This window comes from Camelus bactrianus, chromosome 18 (assembly GCF_048773025.1).
Source record: "Camelus bactrianus isolate YW-2024 breed Bactrian camel chromosome 18, ASM4877302v1, whole genome shotgun sequence".
Classification (NCBI taxonomy): domain Eukaryota; kingdom Metazoa; phylum Chordata; class Mammalia; order Artiodactyla; family Camelidae; genus Camelus; species Camelus bactrianus.
In genome coordinates this window covers 14,759,826-14,773,015 of record NC_133556.1, presented here as the reverse complement: position 1 = coordinate 14,773,015, position 13,190 = coordinate 14,759,826, and the positions used below count along the sequence as shown (strand labels likewise).

Sequence of the window (13,190 nt, the reverse complement as noted above, 5' to 3'; positions counted from 1 at the left end):
GCTTCCTCAGAAGCAGCTGCTCTGAACCCCCCACCCCCACCCCTGCTCTGGGATAGGGGCGTCTCTTGGTCACTACCAGGGCAGCTGTGCGAGGAGCAGACAGAAGATGGCATGGGGTGTGGGCAAGAGAGGTAAAGGGAGCAGAGAGAGGAGAGAAGTTCAGTGAGAGAATGGTGAGAGGTCAGTGACGGGAAGAAGCAGCCTCATGGCCCTGGCCTCAAGTCCTTCCTCTGTCGAGGCCTGTTTCCTGAAATGAGCAGGGAGGAGTATGGCCCACTGAGGGTTCCCTACCTGGCACTCAAGTTCCAAAGCAGACAATGGCATAGGAGTCAGCGGGGCACAGGAGAAGCAAGCCCCGCTTCTGGGGAGTAGGGAGGCCAGCAGGAGTGGATGGGACTGAAGGATTTAGCCCCCCATATTCATCCTTTCCTTTGCCTGGACTTGGGGGAGGGCAGCCTCTTGGGTGAATTGAGGACACGGTGCTACTTCCCTCCCCCTTTCATGGTTCCAACAGACCCCTCCTTGAAGCAGAATCCTGCTGTGCCCTGGGGGGTGGGGGGCTCAGATGATAGGATGTGAGTGTTGGGGGTCACATCGACAGGCACCTCTACCTGGCCCAGCACCCACCTTCTTAGGCCAGAGTCAGGCTTAGCATCTGCCAAGCCTTTTTGGTGCTGGCTGGCTTCTCCCCGCCACCACCTGGAGGAGTGACAGGGGCACTGTCTTAAAGGAGCAGAAATGCCCAAACATGGAGAAGGGGGAGAAGACTGCAAAGATCGCAGCTTCAAGGGACTTGAGAGCAAGAGGCCGAGGAAAGGAGGCTGGCTTTACAGGACACTGCTGCCAACGGGGCCCTTTAAGGTTATTCATTTCTACCTCCCCCAACTTCCCAGAGGGGAAACTGAAGCCAGAGAGGGAGAGCCACGTGCCAAGAGCTGCAAATGGATCACCATCAGGGAGGCTGGGGTGTGAACTGGGATGGAGGTGCACGCGCTCTTGGGTCCCTCCCACTAGGGTCTCCGAGCCCAAAGTGGGAAGGTGTTCTTCCCTTCCTGAGGGCTGAAGCTGAGGATGGGAAAGGCATAGTGAAGGACACAGAGATAGAGCCCGGCCCATCCCTGACCAGTCCCAAACCTCAGCTGAACCATCCATAAAGAAAGGTTGAGAGGAAAATTGTCTCTTAGGTTCCTCCAGCCAAGACATGCAAATCTTGGGGGACAGGGGCCCTTGTACCCTTCCCCTACCCATCTTCAGAAGGCAAGTCCCTGAAGGCTGGCAGGGTTTAGGAGAAGGGGGGAGCCTCGCAGCAGCAGTTGCTGCTAGATTAGGAGAGGATCAGGTCCTGCTTACCCTGGGGCGCAACAGCCTTCACTAACCATCTCACTTTGAGAACAGGGCATCCAGATCCCCAAACCATTCCCCCTGTCCCATTTGGCAAGGCCAATTCTCTCCCCAGTCTCCTGAGGCCAAGGTCTGGGGGAGCCCTAGGGATTAGACAAAACCAGGAGAGACAGCGGACTTCCCCCAGCTAGCCCCCAGCCTGGGTGGCCTGTGATCCCAGCTGTCTCCTGTCCGTCTCCCAACAGGACGCAAGGCCCAGAATAGCAAGGTCATAAGCATGGGTAGGGCCTCCTGGAGGTGGGGGCAGAGGCTGAGGGGCATGAGTGTAGACTCCCCACTGCTTGGGAGAGGCAGAATGGTAAAAGGCAGAGCTGGACAGAGGTGGGGAAGGGAGAGGGCCAAGAAAATAGGTGGGATTCTTCAGAGCCTGGCCCCTCCTTGTTGGAACCCACCACCCACAGAGCTGGGAAGCCCAGAGGTGCCCTCCATTGGAAGAGGGCACAGCTGCATTTCAGTTCAGAGAGCAGAGCCTGGGTTTAATGGGGGAGGGGTTGGGGTGGGGAAGCAGGGGAAGATATTGCAAACTCAAATGCTCACAGGCCTAGCTCGGCATGTCATGTGAGTGAAGTGGGTTGGTGGGGATGGAGCACACGTCGAAGGTGGGTACCACATCAGGCTGCATCTTCTGATTTTCAAGAGAAACCAGTAATCTGAATTTTATGTGACATTCCAGTGGAAACATTATCCAGGCCAAGCAAATCATGTCAGCAGCTCCAACCTAGATGAAACTTCCCATTTTACAGATGAGGATACTGAGGCCTGGAGAGGCTACAACTTGCCCAGGCCAAACAGCCAATGAGAAGCAAAGCCAGGGGTGGAAGCTAGCACTCTTTATCATCTATCTTCCAGCTTCCCAGCTTGGCTCTGAGAAGGGGGGCAGTCAGCCTGCCCTTGGGCCCCTCAGCAGCCAGACTATGGCTGCATCTGGCTGCCGCATTAAACCTCTCCCAACACGCCACTGCACCCCCAGCCCCGCCCCCCCAATCTCTCTTGGCCTGCCTTCTCCCTAGGGTAGGAAGCCTTAACTGGAGTTCAGAGCAGGAAGCGTCCTTGGAGGTCATCAATCCTGATGTTCACTGTCCTGTCCTATTAAGAGAACTTGGCTGGAGAGCCTGAGAAGCACTGTCTGGCTCTGCACTTACTGCTTAAGAAACTAGACAGCCCCCAGAGAAGCGATGGGCCGAAAGCACAGGACTGGAGAGCAACAGGGGCTTGACCTGACCCAGCCCTCCGGCCTCTCTGCTCTGGCGCTCACAACACCGAGAGGGCTGCCTTCCTGGACCATCTGTCCCAGCCCCCACTGCAAACACTGGCCACAGCCATCACGATGGAACCGAGATAAACCCTTTTATTTATTTATGCTTCTCCATTTTGTTTAAAACAACAACAACAACCACCTTAATATAACTGACAGCCCTTCCCCCTCACCCTTCCTTGGGTTGGGGGGTGGTTAATGGGGAAATGTCCCCCAGGGGTGGGGCTGACCATAAGAGCCCCTTGGGGAGGTAATGGAGCCTGAATCCCCTGCCCAGGGGACGGGGCACCTGTAGTGTATGAACTGGGGAGTTAACAGGTCTCTTGAACCTTTTTGTACCAACATATATGCCCTTGGCTGTCAAGGGTCAGGAAGCATGTGGGGAGGGGATTCCTACCACTCCTCTATGTCCCTGCCCAGCCCCAATCCCACCAACTGAGGGCTAGGGCACAAGAAGAGTGGAGAAAGGGTGGGTAGGGTGTCTCACACGAAGGAGTACTGGTTATTAATTGCTCTGGGATGGCCCCCTTCTTCTCCATCGCCCCCTAGTGGTAACTGCTGGAGCTGCACCATCAGGGTCACCCCGGGAGCCCCACCAGATCCAGCGCCTCCCTGGGCCTCCGTGCCTGGTGCTACGGCCTCTTCCAATTCAACCACGGGGACCAGCTCAACCACGGGGACCAGCTCTTCCTGGACCCCTCCACTGCCCGCTTTCTCTTTCTCTTGCCTCTCTTTGGCTGCTGCGGCTGTTGCTGCCGCCACTTCTGGCGCCCCCGACGCCTCTTCTGCCCCAGGATGTGAGGGATCTGTCCATGAAGGGGGTTCAGGGGGCTGGGGTGGGTCATGGGAGGTGCTCGGTTCTGGATAGGAACGGTAAGAAGACAGACTGATTGTGGAGGGAGGCAAGCTCTTGTAGCAGTTCCCCCTTCACTCATCCCTCCCAGGAGCCATGTGCTATCTCCCCCATATCCCATCTCCTGAGCAACCCCCCCATCCATGGAAGATGGATCATGGGCGGTGGTGAGAGGAGGACCACACTTACACACAGTCACTCGCTCCGAAGGGCATGAGGGTGGAGGAGGCATCGGGGTAGCATCGATCTCCCTCGCACACCCCTGCATGGCTCCCGGCCTGCTCCCGGCCTGGGGGGGAGGGGCAACGTGGGGACAGATGGGATGTTGGGGTGGGGAAAAGGGAAAGATCAGACAGGGACATCAGACATCAGGGGAAGGGGGGGGTGTTCAGATCGAGCATCCCCAAGAAGGGCAGGCCCAAGGCAAGGCTGTGATGAAGGGCAAAAACAAGGCCAGGAGGATGGATTTGGAGACAGACAGATGATGGAACAGAGGGGTCCGATGGAATGGGAATGCACCCACCCAACTCTCAACTTCCTCCCGGCTCCAACATGGAGCCCTCTGCCTTCCTTCATCCTCCGTGTACTCCTTTTCCTGTGAAACCCCAACACCCAGGAACCTCTCTACCCCGCTCTCCCTGACAAAGCCTCTCCTCCTCAAGCCCTCCCGCCCCGTCTTTCTGGCACACACACCTCCTCACTTCTTGGGTGCACGGGCACCTCCTCCCCTGCAGACCTGCTCTGCTCACCCTGCTGTCGCTGGGAGGACACGACATAGCTGACAAGGACAACGTCACTGGAGCCTCCAGACTCCAGAGGGATGGGGTGCATCCGGAAATGCTCGAGCATATCGAAAATGGACTGGAACCACAGGTGCTGGACCCGGCACTGACCTTCCTCATTCAGCGACAGACGCAGGTGCTGAGGGCAGGACGAGCGGGGTAAAGCAGGAGCCTGAGCCCCTGCCAGTCACAGAACCCTTCTCCCCAGATGGCAACATTCCCCAGTCTACCCACAAGCTCGCCACCTACAAGGGAGCCTTCTCTGCAGTCACTCACCTTGGCCTTGCCCTGGAAGTTGAAAGTGAGGACGTACTCGCCCCGCCTCGTCTCACTCTGACGTACCAAAAAAACACCATGGGAGCCAGTACCTCCGGCCAGCACTAGCTGGGCAGCCTTGAGTCGAGAGAGCATCCCGTGGAACCAAGGATACCCTGAGAGGGGCTGGTCCCCCTCACCTCCCTCTGGCTCCCCCTGGAACAGTAATGACCCTTCAGGAAGGAGAGAGGGAAGGAAACCAGGGTGTCAGGGAGAAGAAAAGCCTGGCCTTCCCCTCAAATATTACTCCCACTCTGTTCCCCCCTAGTACCCCAGGTCGGATCCCTCAGGATCCCAAGGCAAGAGTTTCTGGAAGGTGGGCAACCAGGCCTGGAGGCAGACACACACTCACACCTCTGGTACCTGTGGCTGTTTCCGGAGTGTCCAGGGGTGGGTAGGGGGCCGAGAGGGGATGAGCTGTCCCTGCTGGGGGTCCCTCTTCAATGGGGATACGGGGGGGCAACTCTGGGGGAAGCAGTTCCATTGAGTCAAAATGGGAGGCAGCAATGGAGGTGGAACTGGGGGAGATGGATGCCGAGGGGCGGTCTGAGAGGCCCCCATATGCCCCTGGAAAAAAAGGAGGGCAAAGTTGAGAACTTGAGAAGCTACTCTTTGGAACGACTGGTCTGCTTGGGCCCACTTTCCCACCAGCCAGTCTACCCTGTGTGTATAGGCGGTCAGGTGGCTGAAATGCTGGCTCCTTCTTCAGGCAGTGAGCCTGATGGCTTTTATTAATGGCTCCTAACTTATGCTTCATGCTTTATGCACTACCTGTGGACTGCAGAGTTATTCCAACAAGGTCCTAGAATCCAGATGTGCATTTATCTTTTCTGAACTGACAGCTGAAAGTAGAGCTATTGTTGCAGAGGTGGGGGTTAGAATTCCTCAAATATTTTCATGTTAAAAAGGGGTCACTTTTGGCCTACAAGACAAAGCCCCCAACTCTCAGAGGCATCAGAGTTCTGTGAATCCCCCAACCTGACCAACTTGACCTTCATGTTAACTTGTATTCACGTAACCTCCGCTTTAGCCCAATCAATCCATTTGATTTTTCCAGATCTCCTGGGCTCTCCCCATCTCAGGTCTCTGCTCTCACCATTTGCTTCCTCCAAGTCATGTCCTCTTCTCTCACCTCCCTGTGTAGCATTCCCTGTCTGTTCCACCTTCCCTGATTCTCTTCCTCCTCTGAGTGCCCAAAGCTTCCTGCTGGTGCCACTCAGAGGACACTAAGCACAAGCTCTCCATTTGGAGTCCTGCTTTTTAGAGGGAGTGATGTCTTGTCAACTCAGCTAGACTGAGCCCATGGAATAGCTCTGCGCTCCCCATTCTGCCAGAGCCCAGCACAGGGTCGGGATGTACTAGGGCATTCCTGAATGTCTGCTGAGCAGCAGGCTTGAGCCTACAGGCACGTTGGACATAGTGCTCAGGACAGGTCTATGCTGAGTGCAGAGTGTGGTGGCTCAGGCACCAAGCTGGCATCGCCTCTGTCTTTGTCAGTGACTCTCGGATGACCTCAGAAAAGACACTTCTCTCTGGTCTTAGTTGCCTGAAAAATGAGGAGATTGGAATTGATGACCTGAAAGGTCCATTCCAGCTCTAAGATTCTTTAATTCATTTTTTTTACTCATCAAATATAGCCTGTGTGCTAATCACAGTGAAACTAAAGTTCAGAATGGAAGATCAGAAGAAAAGGGTGTGATGGAGTCTAGAAAGGTGAGCTGGGGCCAGGTAGACACTCTTTTGTGTGTTTATGTGTGTGGGTAGGGTACATGTGTATTTAGAAGTAGGGAATCAAAAGTAAACTTAGTACCATCAACATAGGCGCAGAGATGCAGGGTAAGAACAAAACAAAGATGTATACAAAGTGTTCTGGAAGTCTGAAAAAGAGAACCATTATCTCCAGCCAGAGTGGTGGCCTGCACAAGGCTTGTGGAAAAGGGAAAAAGGCTGGGCACAGAAGGCTGGATAAGAGTTGACTTGGAGCTCCTGTTGGCTGGTGATGGTGATGGTTCTAAATGGTAAACTGTGGCCTGATCAGGGACAAAAGCCAAGCATCCGGTGGGTGGCAGCTAGGAGCAGGAATAAGGGACACAGTAGAGCCTGGAAGGAGGGCCTGGCTTGATGGCCAGGGGTATTGTGTGGCAGGTCCTGAGGTTCACAGCGCTCTAAGGCTCCACCCTTACCCTGTGACAGGCGATCGTTGCTCTCGCTGGGCCCCAGCAGCAGCCCTTGGCTGGGCAGACTCTCTGAGTGATTCAGGCAGGGCAGCTCCAGGCTGTCTGTGTTCTCCCTTGTCAGGAACGAGGTCCCAGGGGCCAGGGGTAGGGTCATGGGGCGGGGACTGGTAGCAGGGTAAGGTCTGCGGAGACAGGGAAAATGGTGCTAGGAGGAAAGTCACCAGGGGAGAAGCACAGGGCTGATTCCCATCCTCACCCCTGGTGTCCCTGGTGACAGAAGTCAGGCTTCTCACCCCGGGCTCAGGCATTCTTGGATGTCAGATACCCAGGCCTTCACATGTAGAGCATCAGTTGTCTCCAGGATATACTCCGAGGGGCCTTCCACCTATGGAGACAAGAGGAGGCCCACAGGCCACTTCCAGGTCTTGGGGTTCTAATTCACCCCTAACAGGAACTAGAATATCCTTCCTCTCGTCCCTCCTCCCAAAAAAGCTGCAGCCCCAGGGACATGCTCTCAAGGCACCTGACGTACGTGCACCTCCTTCCACCAGGATCCCTTGCTTAAAAGTGCTAAGAACTCTCTCCACAGCACGAGTGCTCCAAGCGGGCAGGGGAGCCCAGAGCTCCTACCTTAACCACAAACGTGTTCTCCCGGTCAGGCATCTCCAGGGCTGTGGTTGTCCGCACATCAGTGATGCTAGAGCAGGGAATGCTGAGTCGAGGCCGAGATGCCTAGGTTGGGAGAGAGAACAAGGTCCAGATTTTGGGTGTGCACAGACCAACTTTCCCTTCCCTGCAGAGATTCATTTTTCCCTCCACACCCTAAGGGAGTTAGACAAAAGGTAGTAATAGTACTTTCTCAGTCCTGCCCTCGGCTACTAACCCAGAGTCAGGAGCTACCTTGAAAAACCACAGTAAGCAAACATAGGTATGTGAGCCGAGTCACCATCCTGGCTGCTTAATCCCTTGCTCCCAGTCACCCACCCGCCTTAGGCCTCACCTTTGGTGGTACAAAGAACTCCAGACGACTGCCTCCTCCTCCTTCGCCTTCACTTCGAAGCAGCAAGCGACACTTCTGCCACTGAGGTTGCCCTCCTCCCCCTGAGGAAGGCCCGGCCACCCCTCCTCCCCGGCCCACTCCAGCTGGGTCAGGGGCTGCCTCTTCAGCCCCCATGAAACTCAGCAGCTCTTCTCTCTGCACCACGCCTGCTCCGTCCTTCAAGGTCCCCCCTCCCCGACTGAGTCTCAGCCTCTCAAAACGGTGAGTCCATCTGTCCCCAGAGGATGTTCCGTCACTAACCAGTCCCCTACCAATGGTCCCAGCCCCACCAGAGGAGTTGGAGTTGCTGTTTCCACCCAACACTGGGGGGCCCGATGAGGTCTCCAGGGGCCCAGCTGGAGAGGGAGGGTCAACGGTCCCCCGCCACTGCAGGATGCCACGGACTGAACCGCGGACAGAGCGACCCACTGAGCGGAGGGAGAAGCGCTTCTTTAGCTTCGGCTTCGAGGAGGAGGTCGTAGAAGAGGAAGAGACCGAGGAAGGGAGGGGGCCGGCCAGGTCCTCAGAGGATCGAGAAGGGCCCAGCACAGCCAGGGGCCCGCCCACCCTGCAGCTCTCAAGGGACAGGTCCTGTGGCGGGATCTCCACACCAGGACTCAGAGGAGTCAGGATGGGTGGCGAGAGGGAGCCAGAGGCCCGGGCCACCTCAGCTTCAAAGTGCTGCAGGAAGAGCTCAGCAAAACGGCGGGAGAAGGTGGCCTCAGCCCTGGGCCCTGCGTACTGGGGGTGGGAGGCCAGGTAGAGGCGAAAACGATGGGCAAAATCCAGGGCAGCAGCCCGGGCATGGGACTCGCAGAACTCCCGCCAACTAGGGGGAGGAGGGGGGGGCAAGGGGGGAGGGGAGGGGGAGGCCCCATCCTCTGGGGAAGGGGCACCATTCATGATGGCCCCCAGGAGGTGGAGAGGGGGAGCCTGTAGGGAGGGGCAGCAAAGAGGGAAGCGGCCAGAAGACACGGGGTGAGCGGCAGCAGCTGCAGAAGGAAGAGGCACATACATGGAGTCACTGCTGAGGTGGGACTGGGGCCAGAGCCCCACCCCGAGCCAGACTCCCCCCTCCTCTGGTCTAGACTCCTCGGAAAGCAACGGTGCACGAACAACCACCCTGCCTCCCCTCCCTTCTGCAGATCCTCATACCCCATAAGCCCCAGCCAACCAACCGGCTCCCCAGTGTCTGGCCTGCTCCCACTTCTACCTCCCCAGTCCACTTCCAGTTTTGGCTCCCGGGTGTGGCAGACGGCTGGGCAGCGCTTTCCTCTAAGTGGGGATCTTTTCCACAATACCTCCCTTCCCTAAAACGACCCTTCAATATTTATTATATACTTTCCGATGTGCTGTTCTTACCTTTCCCTGTGAGAGGTCTTAATAGCCTCTATAATAGATGAGGAAACCAAAGCTCAGAAAAAGTTCCAGAACTCCAAGTCTACTGTTTTCCCCGCTACACAGTCCTTTTCCCCAGGGACTGGCTGGACCAGCCTCAGTCACCGCCCCACACTGCCCCAGCTTTCAGGGGAGCTAGGCCTACGGAACTTAGAGACCTTGCCTCATGCATCCTGAGGTCCATCTCTGAGGAGGGAGGGTGGATGGATGATGGAGTGAAAGAGTAACTGTCTTGAAAGGTGACCCCAGGGCCCAGCACCCAAGCACTGTGTGAAGTAGGCTTGGAATGGCCGCAGCCCACTTCTTTGGTGCCCCTTCAGTCTAGGGCCCAGAGGCAGCAGCACCAGGTGAGGACAGACTGTGGACTGGGTCTGGGCAAGTCTTTGCTGGTCACAAACTAAATAAAACATAACAGGGAGTTGGGTCCTTGGCTTTTTCACCTCCCTCTTCTCGAGCGTGCCCTAAAGGCTGGTTAGTCTGGTAGGTAAGGCCATAGGTTATGGAGTCAGACTTAGGATGAAATTCCATCTCTGTCCACCTATTAGCTGTGTGATCTTGAACAAATTATATGTCCTCTCTGAGCTTCAGTTTTCATATCTATGAAACAGAGCTAATGATCCCTAACCCCTAGAACTGTTGGGAGAATTAAATGGAACATGTTTGTGCCTGACACAAAGTAAACACACAATACATGACTGCCCTATTAACTATCTTTATGGGTTCCAATTTTCTAAGAGAAATTAGTGAAAGGAAGAGCCTCCCCAAGGTCTTACAACTAGCAGGTCGCAGAGATGGGCATGGAATTTACAACCCATGGCTCTTCTGTCTGTGTTCCTCCCACATATTATATTGTAAGATGACTGGCACCAAGACTGGGGAGAGGGCAGTTCAGGTAAATCTCCCCAAATCTCAGATTCCTGCTCAGACCCACAGTCAGCAAACCCCTCTCCTTCCTCCTTGGTCTAGGCCCTACACACTCAGATGGCTCCAACCATGGGGATAATTCCAAACTAACGAGAAGAAGCCAGGAGATGCAAGAGTCATGGGGCACAAGGGAACCGAGCCAAGAGGTGCAGACACAGCAGACAGACCAATCTCCAGGCAGAGGCCACCTCAGCTCACACGGGCCCACCCAACCCTCTGCACCACAGGCCGACCCAGCCCCCTTCAGGCCCGCTGACCCTGCGACTCCTGAGCTGGTGACTCAGTTTCTCTTCTGCCAAGCGGGAATCAGACACATTTTCCCAGTGCACCTGCCTCTTGGCTCAGTTCTGCTATTTCCCGAAGGGCGGGTGGTGGAGGGTGCAGGCTCCGCTCCTGGCTCGGACCCTCCAGGACCGGTGGTCAATCCACTACGACCCGACCCTCCTCCCTGGACACCCTCTACCCGCCCATTCCCCGGGGCCGCAGCCTCCAGGGAAGCAGCCCTGTCTGCTGCACTCTCCGGGGCCGGGCACCCCTCCTGTCTCTAGCCCCCCACGTCCGCCCCCACCCAGGGATCCCCGTAGGCGCCGGGGCCGGGTCGCTGAGAGGGAAGAGGGACTTGAAGAGGGGGGTTCCGGTTCCGGTCCCACCTGCATCTCGGTCCCCGCGGTTAGCTCCGGCGGCGGCGGCAGCTCCCGCTCCCTGCCCCACCCCCCACTCCGCGACTAGCTCCCAGCCCGGTTCTGCGCAGGCGCCGGGACCCCTATTTTCCCGTCACCGAAGGAAGCGACCATAGAGAAGAGCGGGGAGAGGGAAGGGCACCTTCACACTCACTTCCGCCATCCTCCCACTCCGTGCAACCCTTCCAGAGCTAAGAGAGCGTGACTCTCGGAGGGCTCAGTGACTTCTCCAGTTGCATCTAAAAGGAACTGCAGAAGCAGCCGTAGGAGAGAGCTGGGTCCCGCTAAAGCGCCCTCCAGGAGGAAATCTGGGACAAAGGGGAGCGGTCTACCATAGAGAAGGCGCCTTAGGGGAATAGAGTCTCAAGGCCCTGATGGAGGCTAGAGGAGCCACCGGTACCGGAAATCAGCGAGATAAGAAGGCTTTTCGAAGGGCCCGCAGCAGCCTAGAGCGCCTGGCCGGGCTGAAGAGGGGTTCGCGGACGCCGCCCCCAAGGAGCTGGAGGAGGGAAGATGCGGGTGACCTTGGTGAGGCCCTGCGAGGAGGCGGAGCCTGAACTTACGACCTTGGCTTCTCTGAGGAAAGTACTGGAGGTTCTAGGAGGTTCCATCTCAGAGCTGGGAAATAAAGGGGGAGGGGGGACAGGAATAATGGGGTCAGTTTTGGACGTGCTTGTGGAACGTCAGTAGGAAGGTGGACATAGTCTGGAGCTCAGAAGAGACATTAAGGCCAGATATACAAATTAGGAATCATTGAGGTATGGAGGGTAGTTGAAATCATGAGCAAGATGAGCTCCTCATCAGTCAGGTCTCTCATTGACCAGCTCCAGCTGACCTAAGTAATAAGGGAATCTTTTGACCCCAGACGTTGAAAAGAATGGATCGAGTGTCTTCAGGTGCAGCTGAATAAAAGGGCCAAAAGATATCAGAACCTTGTCGTTCACCTCTGGGCTCTGCTTTCCCCGTGCCTTTGGCCTCACTCTCAGGCAGGGCGCTCCTCTCTTAGTGGCAAAATGGATTTCCACAGCTCCAAACTTAAATCGTAATAGGTTAGCAACTCTCGTAGAAGGAACATGTCTTTTTTTCCCCGAGATTTGGAATAAAATTTCTAGAACTGACTAATTAATTGGCTTGTATCACGTTCTTGTACTGAAACACAAAGGCACATGACCCACGAGATTGGAGATGGATAAATGCCCTGACTTACACAAGAATGTTCAAAGTTGAAGCTGCTGGATGGAGTTGGAAAAATTCATTGTGGAAGGGAAGCCAGCCTTAGTCGTCATCTCTACCCTAGCTCTAACTAAATTTACATTGGCTCATAGATGGCCTTTGTTAAGGTCTTCATCACCATCTTTGTCCATCCATCTTCCCAGTTCAGAGGAAGATGTTAATGGAAAAGAGTAGTTGTGTGATCACCTCCCTCCTCCTTGATACCCGTATAAACCCTTTCACTGTAGTTTGCCCATCGTTGTCCAGGAGTGAGACAAGTTGAGGAATACAGAAAGGCAGGGGGCTGGTGATGATGAATTATGCTTGGAAATGTTGTGTCTGAGCTGTCCAGTAAAACTTCTGCAATGACTGAAATGTTTTATATTGCCATTGCCCAGTATGATAGCCACTAGCCACATGTGGCTGTTGAACACTTGAACTGTGGTTAGTGTGATAAGGAACTGAAGTTTTCATTTTAATTAATTGAAATTAAAATAGCCACATGTGCCTAATGACTACTATAGTAGTGCTGGAGGTATCTGTGGACAGCTAGGTGGAGCTGTCCAGCAGAGATGGATCTACTGTCTCACCTGCACAAAGCGGTGTGGTTGAGATCAGACATGAATAGTGGTTAAAGCCATGGACATGAATGAGATTGTCCAGGTAACACATGTAGAGAGAAGGCCTAGGCTCTAAATCTGGGGAATGAGCCACTTTTAACAGGCAGGCAAAGAGGAGCAGAAAGTGCTGAGATGATGTCTTGGATCAGAAACCCAGAAGCACACCCTTAGATGAGAATTTGTGTGCAAGTGATTTATTTATTTAAAAAGTGCTACCAGAAGAAACCAGTAAAGGAGTGGGAGAAGCAGGAGAGGAAACCAAACAAACGTGATCTCAGGAAGAGAGTAATTCAGCTTGATTCTTCAGGGGAGCTCCAGGTATAAGTTGTACCTCAGATTTGTCCAGAAACAAGGGAGGTGGGCCTTTCACTTACCAACATCCCTCAGCTGTAGACTAGGGCTGCCCCTAGGAGATGTGAATTCTCAGGCAAAGGCTCCAGTAGCCTGAGGACATTCCTCCAAAAAATTTTTTGAGGGGAAGTTCTAACTGGAAGAAAAACCACACATCAAAGACCAGAGAGTATGTGTGGGTGG

General features: G+C 55.0%; 1 protein-coding gene across 4 annotated transcripts; it reads right to left on the bottom strand.

Moving 5' to 3' along the window:
- Positions 1-2,731: 2,731 nt before the first annotated feature.
- Positions 2,732-10,934, bottom strand: SH2B1 (SH2B adaptor protein 1). Of its 4 annotated transcripts, XM_074346140.1 has the most exons (10): positions 10,795-10,934; positions 7,784-8,814; positions 7,414-7,515; positions 7,077-7,168; positions 6,790-6,965; positions 4,970-5,173; positions 4,568-4,779; positions 4,203-4,430; positions 3,699-3,798; positions 3,378-3,516 (listed from the first exon to the last, which is right to left on the bottom strand). In XM_074346140.1, coding segments are annotated over exons 2-10 (2,058 nt in total). In that variant the 5' UTR covers positions 8,726-8,814; positions 10,795-10,934; the 3' UTR covers positions 3,378-3,514. The 4 variants fall into 4 exon arrangements, with proteins under 4 accessions (XP_074202242.1, XP_010970870.3, XP_074202241.1 ...); XM_010972568.3 differs by lacking the exon at positions 10,795-10,934 and having other exon boundaries at positions 3,348-3,516; positions 4,259-4,430; positions 7,784-10,724; XM_074346139.1 differs by lacking the exon at positions 10,795-10,934 and having other exon boundaries at positions 7,784-10,727.
- Between the last annotated feature and the right edge of the window lie 2,256 nt (positions 10,935-13,190).

What these genes read in the sequence shown, in the direction of transcription:
- SH2B1 (XM_074346141.1), bottom strand. Translation starts at nt 8,839, where the DNA reads ATGTATGTGCCTCTTCCTTCTGCAGCTGCTGCCGCTCACCCCGTGTCT. An exon ending in AGTTCTTTGTACCACCAAAG is followed by an intron (nt 7,516 to 7,783) that starts GTGAGGCCTAAG and finishes CTCCCAACCTAG; the next exon opens with GCATCTCGGCCTCGACTCAG. An exon ending in CAAGAATGCCTGAGCCCGGG is followed by an intron (nt 6,966 to 7,076) that starts GTGAGAAGCCTG and finishes CTGTCTCCGCAG; the next exon opens with ACCTTACCCTGCTACCAGTC.